The sequence below is a fragment of the Eptesicus fuscus genome, chromosome 16 (genome assembly GCF_027574615.1).
Source record: "Eptesicus fuscus isolate TK198812 chromosome 16, DD_ASM_mEF_20220401, whole genome shotgun sequence".
In the NCBI taxonomy this organism is placed as follows: domain Eukaryota; kingdom Metazoa; phylum Chordata; class Mammalia; order Chiroptera; family Vespertilionidae; genus Eptesicus; species Eptesicus fuscus.
This window is the reverse complement of record NC_072488.1, coordinates 23,081,843-23,103,149: the sequence shown is the minus strand read 5'-3', so window position 1 is coordinate 23,103,149 and position 21,307 is coordinate 23,081,843. Positions and strand designations below refer to the sequence as shown.

The 21,307-nt window shown below is 34.7% G+C and overlaps 1 protein-coding gene across 9 annotated transcripts in view; it reads right to left on the bottom strand.

Annotated features, from left to right (window-relative positions):
- Positions 1–21,307, bottom strand: part of PPM1B (protein phosphatase, Mg2+/Mn2+ dependent 1B) — a 68,574-nt gene that overhangs the window by 8,028 nt on the left and 39,239 nt on the right. For 2 of the 9 annotated variants that reach the window (XM_028140001.2, XM_008162186.3), the window contains exons 4-5: positions 18,610–18,721; positions 17,911–17,968 (exon numbers count right to left, since the gene is read on the bottom strand). In XM_028140001.2, the coding sequence (XP_027995802.1) occupies positions 17,911–17,968; positions 18,610–18,721 (170 nt within the window). The other 7 variants (XM_054728495.1, XM_054728494.1, XM_054728497.1 and 4 more) reach the window with 7 other exon arrangements.

The window sequence follows — 21,307 nt, the reverse complement described above, 5'->3', positions numbered from 1 at the left end:
GACATGAAAAAGGACCAGTCAGAAATTAAGCATACACTAACTGAAATAATAATTTACAGGGATTCAACAGTAGAGGATTCCAAGAATCAAATCAATGATTTGGAATATGAGGAAGCAAAAAACACCCTATCAGAAGAGCAAAAAGAAAAAGGAATCCAAAAAATATGAAGAGTCCAGCTGGTTTAGCTCAGTGGTTGATTTGGCGACCCTTGAACCAAGAGGTTACCAAGTTTGTTACCAGGGGTTTGATTCCCAGTCAGGGCACATGTTAGGGATCCATCCCCAGCAGGAGGCAGCCAAATGATGTGTTTCTATCTCATCCATGTTTCTATGTCTCTATTTCTCTTCCTTCCTCTTGCTCTCTAAAAATAAAAACATATTTAAAAAATGAAGATGGTGTAAAGGAGCGTCTTGGACAACTTCAAACGTACCAATATTCACATTATGAAACAGCCAGAAGAGACAGAGCAAGATATTGAAAACCTATTTGAAGAAATAATGACAGAAAACTTCCCCTGCCCAGTGAAAGAAATAGACTTACAAGTAGAGGAAGCACAGTCCCAAACAAGAGGAACCTAAAGAGGCCCACATCAAGACATCATAATTAAAATGCCAAAGGCTAAAGACAAAGAGAGAATCTTAAAAGCAGCAAGGGAGCACCTATACAACTGTCAGCTGATTTCCCGACAGAAACTTTGCAGGTCAGAAGGGAATGGCAAGAAATATTCAGTAATGAATAGCAAGTACCTACAACCAAGATTACTCTACCCAGCAAAGCTCTCATTTAGAACTGAAGGTCAGACAAAGAGCTTCACAGACAAAAAGCTAAAGGAGCTAATCACTACCAAACCAGTATTACATGAAATGTTGAAGGATAGTCTTGAAGAAGAGAAAGAAGAGGAGGGGGAGGAGGAAGAAGATAAAATACATGAACATTAAAATAGCAATAAATATCAACAATTTAATCTATAAATCAAAACAAATGAGAAATCTAATGAACAAAATAAACTGGTGAATAAAATAGAATCAGAGGTATGGAAACATGGAACAGTCTGATGAATCTCAGAGGCAAGGGCGGAGAGGGGACAGGAAGAGATTAGCCAAAGATTTACATGCATATATGCATTCCCTATGTTTGGGCAGGAACTGGTGCAGAAAAGCAATGGGGGTGGGGAGAGGAGAAGGAGGGAAACCTGTAATACCCCCAACAATAAAGGCATAATTCGACAAACCAGTATTTTACAAATGACCACTGTATGTTATTAAATCATGCAAAAGTAGATTCGTTCAACTGCAAGGTAAGTCAAATTTTAATTTAACAAAACAGTACAAAGTTGAATAGTTTCAGATTTCACATTGCAACTAACTTTCAAGAAACTACCAGTTCTGAAGTTTCGGTAATGTAACAAAGAGGAGTATCCACAATTATCTGAAACTCCTGAAATACTCTTCCAAATACATGTGTGTGAAGCCAAATCTCTTCATACACTTCAAAGCGCCACATTACAGCAGATTGAATGCAAAAGCAGATACGAGAACCCATCCGATTTACAAAACGAAAGCCAGTGCTCTTTAGTTTGGGAAAATATTTTTTTAAAATAAAATAATGCTCTTAATGTTAATAGGTAATGTTTTTTTAATATAATAAATATCAATAGATATAACCCACAAAAGCAAAAGTTCTTTGGGAGCCTCAACCTTTAAGAATATAAATGTTTGAGAACAGTGGGATTAGGAAATTCTTATTAGTAAACACGTGTTTTTCTTTTGCTAACTCACACATTATTTGTATTTCAAGGGCCACTAAACTCCCAGAGAAAGGTTAAAGTGGTATTAAAAATGTTTGGAAGTGGAAAAGGGTTTAATTAGTATTGTCTTATGTAGTTTAGTTAATTCTTCCATGGAACTAAAATTTAACTACACAGTTCTGTACGAAACATTTCACAATATTCTAACTATATAAAATGTTTTAAATAACATTCAAAACTGGACTTTTATTTTTAAAAATCATACCAAGTAGTAATATGTCACACTGTTTTTATCAATTCTTTATTTAGGTAACAAGTTGGTTATGTTCACTGCATTGTATGAAACATCACAATATCATACTGGAAAGGTATTGTCAGTACAGGATTGGATCAGAGTGGACAGTTGAACAATAAACCATTTTTGCATTCTTCATTCTTTTAACAACCCCTAAACCCAGTAAAGGGACAAATAGCTTTTAACATCATCATGTAAAGCACTTTAACTTACAAGGCTAAAATCTAAAGAATAAATAAAATATATTGTGGCAATAATTTTTTAGGCCAAAAATCAGGTACACAATAAATTGAATGATCAAGGAAGCTGTCTGTATTCAAATGTGTGGCTCTCCAGAAACAGCTTCAGGAAAATGTTACAGAAAATACCATGAATTCCACTGCACACAGGACCAGATGATGACTCATTTTAACTATACACAAAGGCAATTACATCCCGCTGAAACACAATTTAAACATACAGGAAAGTGTTTACAAAGCATCCACAACATGTAAACCATGTACAAATGGATACATTCATTGCTTCTTCTATCCCAATAGCTTTTAGATAAATATTTTACTCTTCATGTTCAGCATTAATTGGATACATGCAAAACTCAAAAAGAATTCAAGGTTATTGTAAAAATAGAATTAAATGAATAATCTTCAAGTACCTTATGTGACAGCCACTCTGTACCGTGCCCAATGTTATAAAATGAAAGGTTACTGAACCCATGAAAATATCTCTGTAATATTTCCTTAGTTCTAAAATAGATAATTTTAAATGTATTTATAGTCATTTCAATGTGATATTCTGAGCTTTTAAAATAACGTAAACAATTAAAATTTATACCAAATTACACAAAACTTGTATCTTAAAAGCTGAAAAATTAAAACTATAGAAACCCACATGTAAAACAAAAATCACAATTTACATTATAAAGGCAAATCTCATCATTTAAAAAATTTGCAGCAGTGAGATGTCTAAGCAAATTATAAATAGCCATAAATTAATCCATTTGGTTTCAAAGATTTTCTAGTGTGTGTTGAAGGATATAGGAGATACATGCATAAAATTTGTAAGGGTTTATAATAGTATTGCCAAATACACTTATCTCGAAGCAGGCAACATTACAATTTGGACATTATTGAGGAACCCAGTTTGGTAATACAGGTAAAATTGGAAAAAAATTAAATAACAATAAATACATATACCCTATAGTAGATTGCTCAAATGAAATTTTAAGCCAGAGCTGCAAAAGGCTTTCAACTTGGTGAATTGAAAAAAAGAACATCTCATACAATTCTTTACTCTTACATGCTTATATGTTGTGTGTCTTGTTTAAAAAAAAAAACCACAAAAAAACCCCATAATGTATCTTCAAAGTACAGCTAACTATATTCCCATGCACCTCAGGCACAATTATTATTTGTGGTGAAATAACTCCGCTGGTTTCTAGGGCCAAAGTTCAATACAGATGGAATCAGTATGCCTGAGGTTGGCAAAAATACTGTAGTACAGGCAATGCTACAAGTGGCAATTATCAGAAAACACAAATATGAACAAATGATGGGAAATGGCTAATGATTTTCTGCTCATATCACAAAACGTTGGGAATCCACAAGAATATTTTTCCCTTGTATTGAAGAAAATGTGATTAAAAGTTTTTCCCCCAATTTTCAGAATCAAAAGCATTTTAGAAGTTTATAAGGCTACCATGGGTCTTCTAGATCTCCAGCACCCTACAGGAAAAGAAAAGGAAGAATATTATTATTATTTACCTATACCACTTTCAGGTTGGATTGAAATTTCAAAAGAAAACAAATTAGATGAACAAATTACCTTCGTTTGAAAAGATACTTTTATAGAGAGATGTGTGTATTGTACATTGTGTGTATACACAAAGATCTATCCAATATAGATAGGTAACTGGTTGTTGTTTTTTCCTCCCCTCTCCACCAAATACCTTCCTTTTAAACCACTTAAAAGTATTCCAGCATTGGAAAAATAGATCAAAACATCAGCTACCTCTGATGATTCCAAAGTTTCAACTCCTGATACACCTTACCCAACTTTAGACACGGGATAAATATAAACATGAAGAAAAGTTAATTATTTACATTCACAAAATAATTGTTTTAAGAAATAGTTTCCCATGTGACTAATAGTTATCTGTATTTAAAAATCATATTTTAACAAAAACAAAACTCATAAATCTGCCACTATTTAAAATACCCCGTAATTCTTGCAATTAGTAATATCTGATGAAGACTTATAGCGAAGTTGACAGTCTTGCAATCTTCATCATGGCAATTTTCTGACATATCTACGTGTGTTCATTCTGCCCAAAGATTAATATCGTGTACCATAAAAAGGGGTAAGAAACAGACTAGATTTTCTTTAAGCAAGACTTCTCAAATTTTTTTTCCTTTTAGTTAATGAAAAAAGCCAAGCCAATAGTTTTCTAAATTTTATATAAGTAGAAATGAATTTCTAATGGGTATTTTTCCAATATACCAAACCTGTTTAAAATAAAAAATAAAAAGTACAACATGCATAGATTATTCCATATCACATGCTTTATTTGGACTTAAAACACTTATAATTTCATTCTGAACACTTGGTTGACATACATTTTGATGTATGTGTGTAGTTAGGCTATACAGAATATACAAATCAATGCTATACTTATAATACACAGATTTTTCAAACATTATTTTTCATAAAGAATACAGAGAAAGGAAAAATAACCACATATCCAATAGCTTAGAAATCTAAAAATAAAACTACAGAAATATAAAATATAAACAACAAGTCAAAAAACACACATTATCATCCTTGAAAAAAAAAATTACAGGCCAGCATCTGCCATTCTTTGAAGAACTAAAATTATTAAAGAAAACACAAATTTATTACAAGTTTATTACTATGAGTATACTAATATGTAAAATACTGTGAGACAGTAAAATTCTACATTAACAAGTTTTTTCAAAACATAATGTAATCTTGCTAATCAGTAACTTTTAAACCTTTCTAGTATGAATTTAACTACTGATTTTAATAACTGGTAGCCTCATTTCTGTCATACAATATGAAATAACAATTTTATTAAATTCAAAGTATATAAACAGCCAATTTTAACCTATCTGATAAAGGTGTATGCAAAGGCCTTCTTAAAAAACAAGGCTATATGAATATTAATAAAACTAGTTTACCAAGATTCAAATAACAAAATCGTTATATAAATGCACACATTATACTTCCTAAGTAAAAACCATCAAGTCAAAGATCACAAAAATATCTCCACAAATTAAAGTCATACTTTTTCATCACCCATGCTTGTCCCTGAATCTTCATTACAGCTGTCTAAGTCAGCAAGATCACTTTCTGATTCAGTATGGCTTTCCTGCATTGTCACTGGGTTTCCAGCATCAATGTTCGAGGAAGTAGCTGCAGCAGCTGGTTCAGCAGGGCTTTCTTCTCCCTCTACTTTAGCTAGCCTGTAACTAGACAGCATCTCCTCCAGAAGTTGTCGGTAGTTTCCCCTATGATTAATTCTCATTTGCCTGAGAGCTTCCACCAATTTTCCCTGTGATCCACTCTCCTCTGCATCATCGGAGGCCTTTTTTTAAGATTCAAGACCCCAGTGTCAGTAGACAAACTAGGATATCACATGTATTTCATAACACATCACAGCAAAACACTCATTTTTCTGCCATGAGTAATATAGTGTAAGCACGAGAACATTTCATTAAATAAGTATCAAGTTTTACTTGTGTCAAATAATAAAAATTTACAATAGAAATATCTCAAGTTATTTTTAGCAAATTATCATTAACTAGTTTAGGTCTCATTTCACATTATAATTTGAAGTTTAACCTGAAGTTTACTCTGCACTATTAGAATTCAACAGCAACACAAGCATTTTCTGAAAGTGACTTACTTAAAAACACAATTGACTACAATGATTTAGCATAAAAGGGAAATTAGTGTGTAAAGCAACAGGAAAGGACAGAAAAGCAGGCATTAGAATATTAGTTTCTCCATGATTTCTACTAAATGACAGATAGGAGAGGAGATTAAAAAAAAAGTTAAACTATATAAAAGGAAACAGAATTTTGGGGAAATATTAAAATTTTCATGGATAAAAATTTTAGTTGCATTTTTGTCTTTAAAGAGTTTAATAAAATATCAGTAAAAATAGACTAATCATTTTAAACATTACAATAAGGTATGAATAGCAAACTCCTTATCCTTTTATATTTTACTGAATTTGGGGAAACCTACAGCTTTCTACAATAGCAGCTACTTAATCTTGTTAGCAGAACAAGCTCTAACATCCAAGCTAATTAAAGTTAAGCTGAAAGAGTAAATGCCAGACAATCTTACATTATAATATGCCTCCTGATGTGATGAATTAGGGAATACAGGGCCATGTCCTGTGTTCTTGACAAAAATATTTAAAATAAATCTAATAAAACTAATTATTATTTTACAGGAAACAGAGAATAGAGGATCAAGTTAAAGGACACCACAAGGAAACCATTATTCTGAATGTAGGACATTCTATAAAAAGCTGGCTCAGATTCTTATTTAGTGTCAAGGGGGGGGAAAGTGTGGTCTTGATTAAAAACTTGCCTAATATGCTTGAATGTTAACTTAATAACCTGATTAGACCATGGTTCAAAATAATAATTATAATAGTCATTCTAGGGACAACTGGGACTTGATATTAAATGACATTAAGCTTATTACTAATTTTCTTAGGTATAAGATAATGCTCATGTAGAAAACTGTCATTTTTTAAAAAAATATTTCAAAAATTGATTTTAGAGAAAGAGGAAGGGAGAGGGAGAGAGAAATGGAAACATCACTGATGAGAGAGAATCATTCATCGGCTGCATCCTGCATGCCCCTAATGGGGATCAAGCCCAAAACCCAGGTGTGTGCCCTGCCTGGGAATCGAACCAGCAACCTTTTGAAGCATGGGTAGACGCCCAGGGAACTAAACCACAGTGGCCAGGGCAAAATGTCCACATTCTTAAGAGGTACATGCCAAAATAGAGGTAACATATTATGATGTCTGCAATTTGCTGTCAAAGGTTTAGTTAAAAAAAAAAAAACAACAACAACACAAAAAACAAACAAACAACAACCAAAAAAAACAACAACAACAACCAGTAGCCCTGGCCAGGTGGCTCATTTGGTTGGAGCATCATCTCATACACCAAAAGGTTGTGGGTTCAGTTCCTGGTCAGGGCACATACTTAGGTTATAGGTTCAATCCCCGGTTGGGTGCATCCAGGACCCAACAATGTTTTTCTCTCACATCAATGTTTTTCACGCTCTGTCTCTCTCTCTCTAAAATCAATAAACATAACCTCAGTGAGGATTAAAAAAAGAAAATACACACACACACACACACACACACACACACACAAAGAGATAAAGCAAATACGGTAAAATGTTAACTATTGTTAAATTTAGGTAAAAGTATTCATCATGCTCATTTCAACTTTTCTATAGGTTTGTAAGTTTTCATCATAAAATGTTGGAAAAATAAAATACAAAAATAGTTAATATAGATGATCTGGCACAAATTCTTAAACATCTTTGGAGACTAATACTCTATAATTCCATGACAAAGATATACTAATATAAGCACACAATAAAAGACAATGTTTACAAGAAAAATGAGAGTACCTGAACACTTTTTATAAAAAGTGCCATGTGGCAAAAAGCAAGAGATGATAACTGTGCATAGCATATGTTTTATGTGTGTGTATATGATTGTGTTTCTGTTATTTTAGGATATCATATACAAACTGCCTGGGTGGAAAAGAAATACAATATATAGGAATTGGCAAAAGTAGGTTTGCAGTTGTTCATGTGAAAAAAGACATGCAGGTTATGAGGTTATGATTATTACAATAGCTTTATTAACTCAAAAGAATGTCACAATGGCACAGTGCACTTCTCGTAAATGCTCAAATTGTTGGCCTTCACTATTTACACATTCTTATAATCTTTGAAAATCGTCCTGAGGTGATTTGAATTCAAACCTACTTTTGCCCACCCCTATATAAATAGTGATAATGGGTAACGAAGTTACAGATGCTTGTTTTCTTTGAATTCTCCAATTTTTTATATCAAGCATATTAACTGTCAAAATAATTTTATTTGCAAAATTGTGTGATGAGAACATAAAATGTGCACTCTGTTAATATTTTTCGTATTTACCTTTCCTTCTGTACTAAATAAACATGTTTCCCTAAAGAAAGTTTCCCTTTTGAATCTATTCAGGAAAAGTTAAGATGGAACCATGGTAAGTGCTTACTCATAATAAACTTTATCAGTCTTTAGTCAGGTCTGCCAAAAGGCAATTTTCTACTTAGTGGTAAATTACAAAGAACTTCTAATGAAGGGCAATCCCCCACCCCCATCTCCTGAAAACCTCAAATAAAAACTCCCTTTTTATTAAAAAAAAACTTATAGGACATTAAAACAAAATCTTCTTCAATTGGGCAGTTGACTTACACATAGCGAAAGGAATTAACAACCCTGGTTTTCACATAAGAATCACCTCTGGAGCTTTTAAAATTGTACAGATACCAAAGTTCCACCCCATTATATCCAGATTCAGTGGGTTGGAGTGATATATAATTCTGTGAATTGCTGTAGTAGTATTAGTGAGGGGGAGGAAAGGATTTGCTTTTTAAAAACCACACTAAAATCAAACCTGTAAATTAAGTAGGGACGGATTTATAATGGTTGGTATCATAGAACCACTGAATTGAAAAGAACTTGAGCTACTGACCACATTTAAAAGACATTGTATCTTATAGCAAATTACATTTCCCTATCATATTAGATAGATGATGTATGGGTGAAACCCTTTCCCTAGTTATTTCATTTGAGTCTTCAAAATACTATTACATAACCCTCTCATGGAGTTTCATTAATATCAGAAAAGGAACCTATTATTATTTTTTTAAGTCCTCACCCAAGGATATATTTTTCATTGATTCTAAAGAGAAAGGAAGGGAGAGGGTCAGGGAGAGGGAGAGACGGGGGGGGGAGAGGGGGAGGGGACGGAGAGGGAGAGGGAGAGGGAGAGGGGGAGGGAGAGAGAGAGAGAGAGAGAGAGAGAGAGAGAGAGAGAGAGAGAAACATTGATGTGAGAGAGAAAAATTGACCTGTTGCCACTGTATGCACCTCAACTGGGGACAGAATGGACATACAACCTGGGCATGTGCCTGACAGGGAATCGAACCTGTGATCCTGATGTACTGGATGACGCTCTAACCAACTGGGCCACTCGACCAGGGCAGGAACCTATTATTTACCTCCACTTTCTTTACCTGAATTCATACATCATCATGTATACACATCTATTACAGCAATTAATTCACCTCGCAACTGTTTACAAGTCTCTCCATTAGACTATAAATTCACTGAATTAAAGATAATTTCATATTACTTTCCGCATCCTCACTACCACCTACAGAAGGAAAACTGTTTGTGCTAAGAACTTTATATGCGTAATCTCATTTAATCCTCACGGTACCCTAAGTGATAGGCATTTCAACACTAAATGAAGAAACTAAGGCTCAGACAGATTTAAGCTATTTGTCAGAATAATAATACTAGTAAGCAACAGAGCTCAGTTTTGTGCTCAGGTGCAAATAACATCAATGTCCCTCTGAATGTTTGTTGAATACATTATGGTAAATAGGTTTTGCATAGTAAGTGCTCCATATAATTAAACACTAAAATAAATACTGGTTAAAATGACTGTAAAACTAGACCACAAATAATTTCATTTTAAATCTATAGTGTATTACAAAGATTAACAAAATGATAGAACCAAAAAACCCCCACATTAAATGGAATATTAAAATTATTCTTCAAAATCAATTTAAGGCAATTATGGAGATTGGAATTTAGAACTTTTCTCTCAGTTTTTGTTTGTAAGGTTTTATCTGTTATCTAGACTAATACAGCTTAAAAATAAAATCTCTCATTATGAAAAAACTGTCTTACACCAAATAAGACATATGAATCTACATACCTCATAGAGCAAAAAAGGGAAGGGGACGGGAATCTAAGCACATTTTAAAAATAAAATTTCGCTAGCTATTAATTGCAGCATTAAAAAAAAAAATGCAGTTGCCATAAGCAAAATTCTTCAAATGATTAGCTAAAACAATGGAGAAAAAGTAAACAATACTACTATACTTATTATAGAGTTTTTTTGTGGCATCCTATGCCGTGCTTGTCAGCTAAAAATAAATTTTAGAACTAAAGATTCTCAAATATGACTTAATGAGATACAATAACCAAATGAAGAATCTGATAAATTAGATGTTATTTATAAGAATCGTGTAAAATTTAATTAATTTGAAATAATTTTAGAGTCACTTAAATGGTCAAGACCACACAGCTAAAAAATGTCAAACCGTATCTCAAAAAACAATGAATATAAAATTAGTGCATTTACTTCTCTCTCTCTCTCTCTCTCTTTCTTTATAGTTAGTGCATTTTCAAATACATTTGGTCTACTCCAGTGGTTCCCAACCTTTTTTTGGAAATGCCGCCCTTAAGCATCTCTAAAATCCTGATGCCTCTTCCGAGACTTATAATTCTTAATATTCAAAAAGTGAACTTCTGTTCATGTGGAGGAAGCCTAAAAGGCCATTAACTTGGTCTAAACAAGCTTCCAAAGAACATGACATCCATGAAAGAGAAAAAGAACAAAAGGACAGCTGAAGCACCAAGGAAAAAATCCCTAAGAAATTGTTTTAAAAAAAAAAGATATGAAGTGACATGAAAAAATAGCAAATAAAGTTTCAAAACATATAATAGAGAACTGAATGCATAAATATATCACAATATATATTTATATACTGTATGTAAAGCTCCTAGAACCATAAGAAATGCAAAAAATTCACTGTTAATAACTCATTCTTGATTGGCCTCCTTAAAAATCAAATTGGCCCCTATGGGGCTTGTGTCCCACGTTGGGAACCATAAAAATGCTTTCATCAGTGAAAATGTAAACAAGAAACAAGTTATAAAACACTAGTATTTACACCCTGACCAGTGTGACTCTGTTGGTTGGAGCATCATCCATATACCAAAAGGGAGCATTCAGTAGGCAACTGATAGTTGTTTCTCTTTCCTATCGAAGCTTCTCTCTCTTTCTCCCTTCCTCCCTCTAAAAATCAATTAAAAACAAAAACAAAAAACAAGTACCATATTTTCCAGCATATAAGACGACTTTTTAACCCAGGAAAATCTTCTATACGCACAGTTGTCTTATACGCCGGAAAATACGGTAGTATTCACAAAGTCCTAAAATTGTGATGTAAAAATGCAACAAACAACTATCTTTATTGTAACTGACCTATCTAAAATTAAATGAAAAAGATTGTACATAAAACTTAATGAGAAAACAGAATATGGAGATTTATTGGGGCTTTTGTACTGTCCTTCCTTTCTCAAAAATCCAAATGCCTTAAAAAGTTTTTGGATTAGGATAAATAAAAATGTATATTTAAATGAAAAATAATGGATTAAAAAAACGGCTGGACTGCTTACTTTCAACTTTATAAATTATTCCTCATCAAAAACAGAGTATCTTAACCCTTTGCACTCGCTTGCTTTTTTCTCGATTCCTTTATTCTAATGCTAACCGTGTCGAGTCACACTCGACATCCGAGTGCAAAAGGTTAAGACTATTAAACATGAGATTCACAAAAGAATGGGAAATGATTTTCTTGGATGATACACAGAGGTATATAGACAAATTTCAAAATAGCTTAGATAGGCAGGATGAAAAGTGTAAAGAGAACAGTTTTTGGAGTGACTCTGACTTAGATTAAAATCTGTTTGCTTGGTTTACTTAGCTTTGCAACTTGGGCAAGCTACTTCATCTCACTAATTCTTAGTCTTATCTATATAAGAAGGATGTTGAGATTACCTATGATTTTATATGTATACTAGAGACTCGGTGCAAGAAATTCGTGCACTTGAGGGGAGGGGATGCCTCAGCCTGGTCTTTGACCTCTCGCAGTCCCGGACCCCTTGCTCGTTACCGCCCGCTTGCTCTCTGCTTCTTACTGCTCGATTCACTGCTCCTAGGAATGCCACGGAGGCGGGAGAGGCTCCCACCACTGCTGCTGCGCTCGCCAGCTGTGAGCCCGGCTTCTGGCTGAGTGGCGCTTCCCCCTGTGGGAGCGCACAGACTACCAGAGGCAGCTCATGTGTTGGTGTCTACCCCCTGGTTGTCAGTGCACATCATAGCGACTGGCCGTTCTGGTCGTTCCGCTGTAACGGTCATTAGGCTTTTATTATATAGACTAGAGGCCCAGTGCAAAAAATTCGTGCACAGCGGGGGGAGGAGAGTGTCTCTCAGGGATCGTGCCTAAACCGGCAGTCAGACATCCCTCTCGCAATCCGGTACCACTGGCTTCTAACCGCTCAACTGCCTCCCTGCCTGATCACCCCTAACCACTCTGCCTGCCTGCCTGATGCCCCTAACAGTGCTCCCCTGCTGGCCTGATCGCCCCTAATCGCCTCTGCCTCGGCCCCCGTCACCGTGGCTTTGTCCAGAAGGATGTCTGGTCTAACTAGCATATTACCCTTCTATTAGCATAGATATATATGTATGTATGTATATGTATGTATATGGCTTGGTACAATAGGAGTTAGGTAAATACAAATTCCCACTTTACCCTTGGAAAATCATCAACTTATATAGCTATTCAATCAGTGGCACACTAATTCAAAAGCATTATGTCTTCTTTGAGGGAAGAACTTAACATTTTTGCAAGAAAAATGTTCTGAAAATATACTTTCATAGCAGTTAGCAACCTCGAATTATTTTTTTAAATATGTGATTTAAGGGTAGGCTTAGCAAACATCAACTAGAAATGAATAAATAAAAATATTTCTTATTTAACAAGTATTTATTGAGTTCTCACCATTTGGCCAGGCACTGCTGTAGGTGTTGGAACTATAGTCATAATAAATAAATCAAATGAAGTCCCAGATCTCATAGAACTTATATTCTAGTCATAAAACACAAACTAGGATTTTAGAAGGAGGGTGATCTCAGAGCTCTGCCTAACTAATATAAGAACAACTTATAGCCAAAATGTAGTTTTACTTTTCTGATCCTATAGACAATTATTCTTTCAGGGTCACAGACTCCTTTGAGGAACGATGAAAATCCCAGACATAATCATCATTAAAGAATATGTATATACACACATAAATGTTTGCAAAAATTTGGGAGGGAATCATGAACTCCTTGATTAAGAATTCCTCCCTATACCATTTGCAACAGCATAGATGGAACTGGAGAGCGTTATGCTAAGTGAAATAAGCCAGTCTGAGAAAGATAAATATCACATGATCTCACTCATTTATGGAATATAATGAACAACATAAACTGATGAACAAAAACAGATCCAGAGATAGAGAAGCATTGATCAGACCGTCAAACCTCAGAGGGAAGGTAAGGGAGGGTGGGGGTAAAGGGGAGAGGATAAACCAAAGGACTTGTATGCATGCATATAAGCCTAACCTATGGACACAGACTACAAGGGGGTAAGGACATGGGGGAAGGGGGTTGGAAGGTAATGGGGGAGGACAAGGACACATATGTAATAACTTAATCAATAAAGAAATTTAAAAAAAAAAAGAATTCCTCCCTAGACTCTCTATAGATTTTGATTTTTAAAGTTGGGGAAATATCAATATTGTTTGCATTCAAAAAGTTGAACTAAAATAAATTTAGTAAACAATTTAATAAGATTACCCTAAATAGTGAACTTTCTGAATATATTTTAATGATTTTACTTGTTACTTATATTCAACTCAGCTTTTTGAAATATTAACCAAAAGGTTTTTTTTAATATAAGAAAAATTAATGAACTCTTTCTAATGATACTCCATATAGGCATTTACAGCAGAACAATTCTCTCTGATATAAAGTAGATATTTTAGGAATCTAAATGAATTTCCGATTCATTCTGACTAGCATTCTCTTTTTTTCAAGTTATTTTTAAAAACTAATTATAATAGTTCCCCAACTGTCATCCCCTTTGAATTTCTACCACACTTTAGTCTTTCCTATTCTGCACATTAACTACTGGTTCCTGACACATTGTACTTCCTGGTAATATCTTCCACATGACACAGATCTAACTATGTTGAGAAGCATTTATGGAACACATCTGTGCCTAATTCCCTGCTATCATAGGTCAAGAGCTAAAATTTTAATTAAACATCTATAATTTCTTCATTTTTTGTTTCTTTTGTATTTTTTATTACATTTCTGCCACTTGTGATTCCATAAATTTTATTTCAACATTTTTCTAAGGTCATGATTTTCTGAAAGAATAAAGCAATGTTTCCCAAAATAAGATTCTAGGCTGCAAGTTAATTTTAATCGTAAAGAGGGCATTCTTTATTCCATATACCTACCTACTAATAATGAATTTATACTTATCATCTGATTTCTGCAATTATTTCACAACTACTTAACAACCAGCATCTCTTGAACCCAGAGATTTTCAATAGGTGTGCCACGGAGCTTTGAAAACATGCAATACCTGACTATTTAGTAAGGGGTACCAACCTCTTTTCCCTTAGATCAGTGGTCGGCAAACTGCGGCTCCAGAGCCACATGCGGCTCTTTGGCCCCTTGAGTGTGGCTCTTCCACAAAATACCACATGTGGGCGCGCACATACAGTGCGATTGAAACTTCGTGGCCCATGCGCAGAAGTCGGTTTTTGGCTCTCAAAAGAAATTCCAATCGTTGTACTGTTGATATTTGGCTCTATTGACTAATGAGTTTGCCGACCACTGCCTTAGATTATCAAATAAAAAAATGACAACAGCTAGCACAACGATAGTGTCCAGTGTGAATGAATCAGAATTATCCTTTTTTTTAAAAATTGTCAGATGGGCTGCAGAATTTTAGTGATTCTTTACATGTGTCATGAGATGAAAAAGGTCAAAAAACGCTGTTTTAACCTAATAATACATGTTTCTTTTCTTATTAATATATTTTTATGGATTTCAGAGAGGAAAGGAGAGGGAGAGAGGGAGAAAGGGAGAGAGAATTACTGACTGGCTGGCTGCCTCTTGCATGCCCCCTACTGGGGATCCAGCCCGCAACCCAGGCATGTGCCCTTGACCAGAATTGAACGTGGGACCTTTCAGTCCACAGGCTGATGCTCTATCCACTAAGCCAAACCAACTAGGGCTGCATACGTTTCTAAGAGGCTAAAATACCAGATATTCCTCTGAATCTCTCTCTCTTATGCTCCAAACATATATGGTGCTGGCTCCTCAATTTAAAACATAAAGTTCAAAAGTCCTCTCCAAAAATACTTCTGATATCCTAAATCTTTCTTTTTACCACAGCAGTTCTCTGTTCCATTAAAAAATCATGTCATTTCTTTCAAACATAGTTTCTATTTTGTCCTTGGCTCCCACATCTACTTGAGCTAACATCCTCCTCATTTCATTTTTGCTATTCAAATCATTCTTCTAATCCTATCTTTTCTCTGAAAATATTATTTTCCCAGAAATTATTGTACAATTCACAATTAATCACATTCTCAATTTGGTCATTTTTTATTCTTTACTAAATGATGTGAAACATTTTTATTATTTAACTTTTGTGTTTATACCTATATTGCAAGCTGCATTCAGATTAGAGATGGGACCATGCCTTATGTTTTGCAGACTCCTCACTACATGGTAGACTTGTCGAAGAGTTTATCTGTTGATATTAATAGAAAGCTTATATCTAAAGATAATTTAGTATACAGCTCCTTAATTTACATAGTCATATCATAATCATACTTAGGGTAAGTTTTATATCCTGAGCATTTCTCCTCACCCTTCATGGTTATGTTGCCTATTTATAGTCACTATAAGTATTTTCTTTTTTTTTTTTTAAGTCATCCTCGGTATATATTAAACAGAAATTTAGGGTTATAAAACACTTAAGAAATCTTGTTTGGAGAAAAAGCAGCCAATTTTTTGAGGAACCAAGAAATTCAGCAAGATATAATGAAATAACTTTTTTTTTAAGATTACACATTGCATTTCAAATACACAAGGAAACAGGGATACTTAATAAATGAATCCTTAACCAACTTTAAAGGGCTTATTTCTTCTAACCACAGTGGTGGGTGCTATGTGGAAGCTATAATCCAGCTGAAGAGGTAAGACTCTCTTCACTCCACTACCAATTCCCACCATTTTTTAAGTTATGGCAATATCTGATCCTAAACTATCTGATTTAGAATTCTCTAATGTATCACATGACATATCTTAATTTTAAAACTAGAGGTCCGGTGCACGAATTCGTGCACTAGTGGGGTCCCTCAGCCTGTCCTGCAGGATCGGCTGAAACTGGCTCTCTGACATCCCCTGAGGGGTCCTGGATTGCAAGAGGGCGCAGGCTAGGCCGAGGGACCCCATTGGTGCACAATCAGGGCCGGGGAGGGACACGGGAGGTTGGCCAGCAGCGGAGGAAATGAAGGAGGGCTCTAAGGCATGTCCAGCCCATCTCACTAAGTCCTGATTAGCCAGGCCCCAGTACCAAGCTAACCTACTGATCAAAGCTTCTGCCCCTGGTGGTCAGTGCACGTAATAGCAAGTGGTTGAGCGGCCTTAGTATATCATTAGCATATTATGCTTTGATTGGTTGAATGGACGACCAGACACTTAGCATATTAGGTTTTTATTATATAGGATTAATTTTCACAGCTTTAATATAATTCTTAATATTTTGAGGTAACTGCCACAAAAGACTCAGAATCACTGCTTTAGACTAAGAAATAAAATCTAATATGTAGCATCACTTACGTTAGACATATTTTACAATGTATTAATTGTAAAATTTTCCTTGACAAGACACTTTTATTGTTAAGAAAAGATAAATTTTATGATACTGCTATGCAATAATGAACCCTGGAAAACAATGCAATTGAGATGCTACATAATGTCTACCAGTGGCTGATGTCTCTTTCAAGACCTGCCAAGAGAAGTTGGAGACCTGGGAGATGAGTCTATTTTTTTCTCAAGAGGTTTCATGCCTAAGTTTGGTTCTCTTAAATCTTAAAAGCATACATATTAAAAATTAAGTAATCAATTTTTAGATGTCCAGAAACTTAAAAAATCCTGTGAGAAAATATTTATTTGAATTACTGACTTTAAAGTTTAGGGCAATTAAAAAAAAAAAAGATAAACTAGTCCTAAAATTAAAAAACAACAGAACTATAGAGAAGCAGTTGACAGCTTATCAATATTTCTAAGGAAGGTAAAAGGGATAAAGAGATTTGCTCTGAGGAGGCACAGCAGGGTACAACAAAAATGGTTATCTCACTTCAACACATAAACCCACAGCACATAAGATTAGAAAGAAATTATCCTCACGTATTCAAATGGGCACATGGGGCACTGGAAGGTCTGGTCATTAAAATAATATTTATCATCACTAACATTTATTATCTAGTAATGGCAGAAGCCTGCTTAAGGAGAAACTGAGATATTTGAAAGCATATTCTTTGTCTCAAAAATTAAGATTTAAGGGAGAAAGAGAAGAAAAGGCAGACATACAGGGGAAAAGTAAGTACAGCTCAAACAAAAAGGTATCTGATACCCATTAAGTGACAACAAACCTATCTGCAATATAGAACTCTACTTCCATTTCAACACATTTCCTTAAACTTTAATTGATTCCTTAAAATGAAAAGCAGTAGTAATTTATTATAGATTTCATTATGTGAATATACTCACATCTAGTAATATTTAGTAATATAAAATTATTTTAAATGCTTAAGAAATAAAATAAAACTTACCCCATCATTTTCTCTATGTGGATTCAGCTTACTATAAATAGCTTCAATAATATTGCGCCTAAAAAAAAAATTACAATTTAGTTTTATTAAATTATAATGACTAAGCTTCAAGTGTTTAAAATAATACGTTATTTTGCCCTAGCCGACCCAGTGGATAGAGCGTCGGCCTGGGGACTGAAGGATCGAAGGTTCAATTCCAATCAAGGGCATATGCCTGGGTTGCGGGCTCGATCCCCACCCATTAGGGGGCGTGCAGGAGTCAGTCGATCAATGATTCTCTCTCATCATTGATGTTTTCTCTCTCTCTCTCTCTCTCTCTCTCTCTCTCTCTCTCTCCCCCCCCCCTTCCTCTCTGAAATAAATAAAAATATATTTAAAAATAAATAAATAAATACGTAATTTTGACTATGTGACTCAAAAACTAATTGACACACAAAACACTTGCTAAGAACAGTTTCTATATTTCACTCGGAATTTGATCCAGCACAATACATTGTGTTCTCAATTACCAAGGAAAGAAGGACCTTCATCCTCAGAGTATAATAATTTCTTTACAAATCTCTTTTGGATAAAATTTTAGGTCTTCTCTAGAACTATCAAACCCATTTCATCTTTAGATAACTGATGCACTTCTTACCCAAAATTATTTAATTATTAATTATAAAGAAACACAAAATTAGTTCTTTTTATTCTACTTACTTGCCAGCAAGACCTCCCCCAGGAGGCAAATTTGGGATATTTTCTGCAGACAAGATGCGCATGACATGGGCAAGATCAGGCATTCCTTCCTCACTAAACTTCTCCATAATTTCTGTAGATTAAGAAAAAAAGAAGTTCTTAAATTAATGTAGTTAACTCAGTATTCACACAGAATTTAAACAAGGTAATATTTGGTAGTACCTTTGTAAAATATAAAAAGCAAGCATTACCTGCTATCACACAAAAACAAAAATAGGTAATATAAAAAGTTATTTGTACATATATGTTCATTCTAGTATTATTCATAAAAGCAAAAACTGGAACAAATTAAATGTCCAACAATAAGGGGAAATTTTTATAGCTAGCCACTACTGAAATGCTTTATAATCCCTAAAAATTATCCCTATGAACATAGTACAACTACTTGGAAAAAACACTTTTCATCTAATTTTACATAAAAATAAAATTATTAATACTATAATTATAGAAATATAAAAGCAATATATGGATAAAAATTATAGGAAAGGGACAAATTTCAAACTGTCCTATAGGCTTTTTTATTTTAATCCTCACCAGAGGGTATTTTTCCATTGATTTTTAGAAAGAGTGGAAGAGAGGGGGAAAGATAGAAATATCGATGTAAGAGAAACACATTGATTGGTTACCTCCTGCATGCCCCCTACCAGAGCATGGGCCGGGGAGGAGCCTGCAACTGAGGTACATGCCCTTGACTGGAATCGAACCCGGTACCCTTTGGTCTGCAGGTCAACGCTCTATCAATTGAGCCAAAACAGCTGGGGCGCCTTATCGGCTTTCTGACATCTAAAGAGTATGTCCACAATTTATTTAAAATAAAGAAGGAGCCCTGGCCAGTGTGGTTCAGTTGGTTGGGCGTTGTCTGTTGCACTGAAAGGCTGCTGATTCAATTCCCAGTCAAGGCAATGCCTGGGTTGCAGGCTCGATCCCTGGTAGGGGGCATGCAGGAGGCAGCTGATCAATGTTTCTCATATTGATGTTTCTCTCCCTTCTTCTCTAAATATTAATAATAAATGAATGAATATAAAAGAGTATAAATTACAGAACTGCTAATGCTTAGAACAAAAATTAAACATTTACATGATCCATTTATATTTATAATTTATGGAAAACAGATTTTTAAAACATAAAGTCCATCAAGAAATCTGCGCCACCCAATCTGTAAAAGAATGTAGTTTTCCTATGGTAATTACACATTTGAAGACTCTCATCAATAATAAGACAAATTCAATAAGACTATTACATCATAATCATTATCATTCAAATGTATTTACTATTTTTTAAGTAAGTCAAGCCATAAAAGTGCTGGAAGAAAATATGTAATTGAATTGAGGAAAGAACTTCATGACATCAAGGCAAAAAAAAAAAAAATATGATTGACATAGCTTCATAAAAGGTAATTTTATATCTTAAAAAAACAACACAAATAGTTCTGGCCGGGTAGATGAGTTGGTTAGAGTGCTGTCCTGATACGCCACAGTGGCAGGTTAGATCCCTCGGTCAGGGTACATACAAGAAGCAACCAATGAATACATAAATAAGTGGAACAATCAATGTTTCCCTTTCCCTCCTTACTTCCTCTCTCTAAAATCAATAAATTAAAAAAACAAAAAACAAAAAAACCAAAACCCCAGCACATATAAAATCAAAATGCAGTATTAAGTTGGGGAACCTGTGATTATCTCTAATGCATTCTCAAGTTATCAGGGTAACCACTAATTGAATTTTTAAAGATTTTTTTAAAGTTGATTTTGAGAGAGAGAGGAAGGTCGAAGGAGAGAAAGAAACATCCATTGGATGGCTGCCTCTTGCATGCCCCTGACGGGGATAGAGCCCACAACCTGGATATGTGCCCTGACCGGTAATCAACAGGCAATCCCCTTCAGCACACAGGATGATGCCCAACCAACTGGCCAGGGCTAATTAAATTTTTAAAAGAATGTACAACTAATAAGCAAATTGCAAGAATGAACTAGAATAGAAAATTAATCCAAAAGGCAAGAAAGAATAAAAAACAGATGGAATATATGGAAACAAGATGGCAGATTTAAACACAAATATATCAACAATTGTATTCAAGCTCCACCCCCCCATTCCTGAATAGTAATAGGTTTTTAGCCCAAAAAACATTAGGTAAGGCCAAGTAAAGTAAGTCTTACAGGGGTGGAGGTGACAGTGGTGCTAGCAGCAAGGTCCAACCAACATGGGCTATCCAAGCCTGAGCACAATAGGCAAAACTTTACCACTGGTTGTGGTACTACCTGGAATGGGGTTCAAAGCCAATTTGGAGTGAGGAAGGTATCTAAACAAGGCCCAAGTCGGGACTTGTGGGAGGCAGGAGGCAATCAATCAATGTGTCTCTCTGATATCGATGTTTCTCCCTCCCTCCCTTCCACTCTTTCTAAAAAATCAATGGACAAACAACCTCAGGTGAGGATTAACAAAAAGGTAGGTAAAAATTTGAGAAGGAATAGGTTATTAACATCTCAAGCACCTTCCTATTGAATACTTATTAATAAGCATAACGTATTTATTATCTTTTCAATGGAGGAACCCAAAAGACATATCAAGCAAGTGATGAAAGTTAAGATTACCATATCATGATGCATCTAGCTTCACTTCTATAGTATTTCTGTCAAAGTACAACCTGAATCTTATCAAG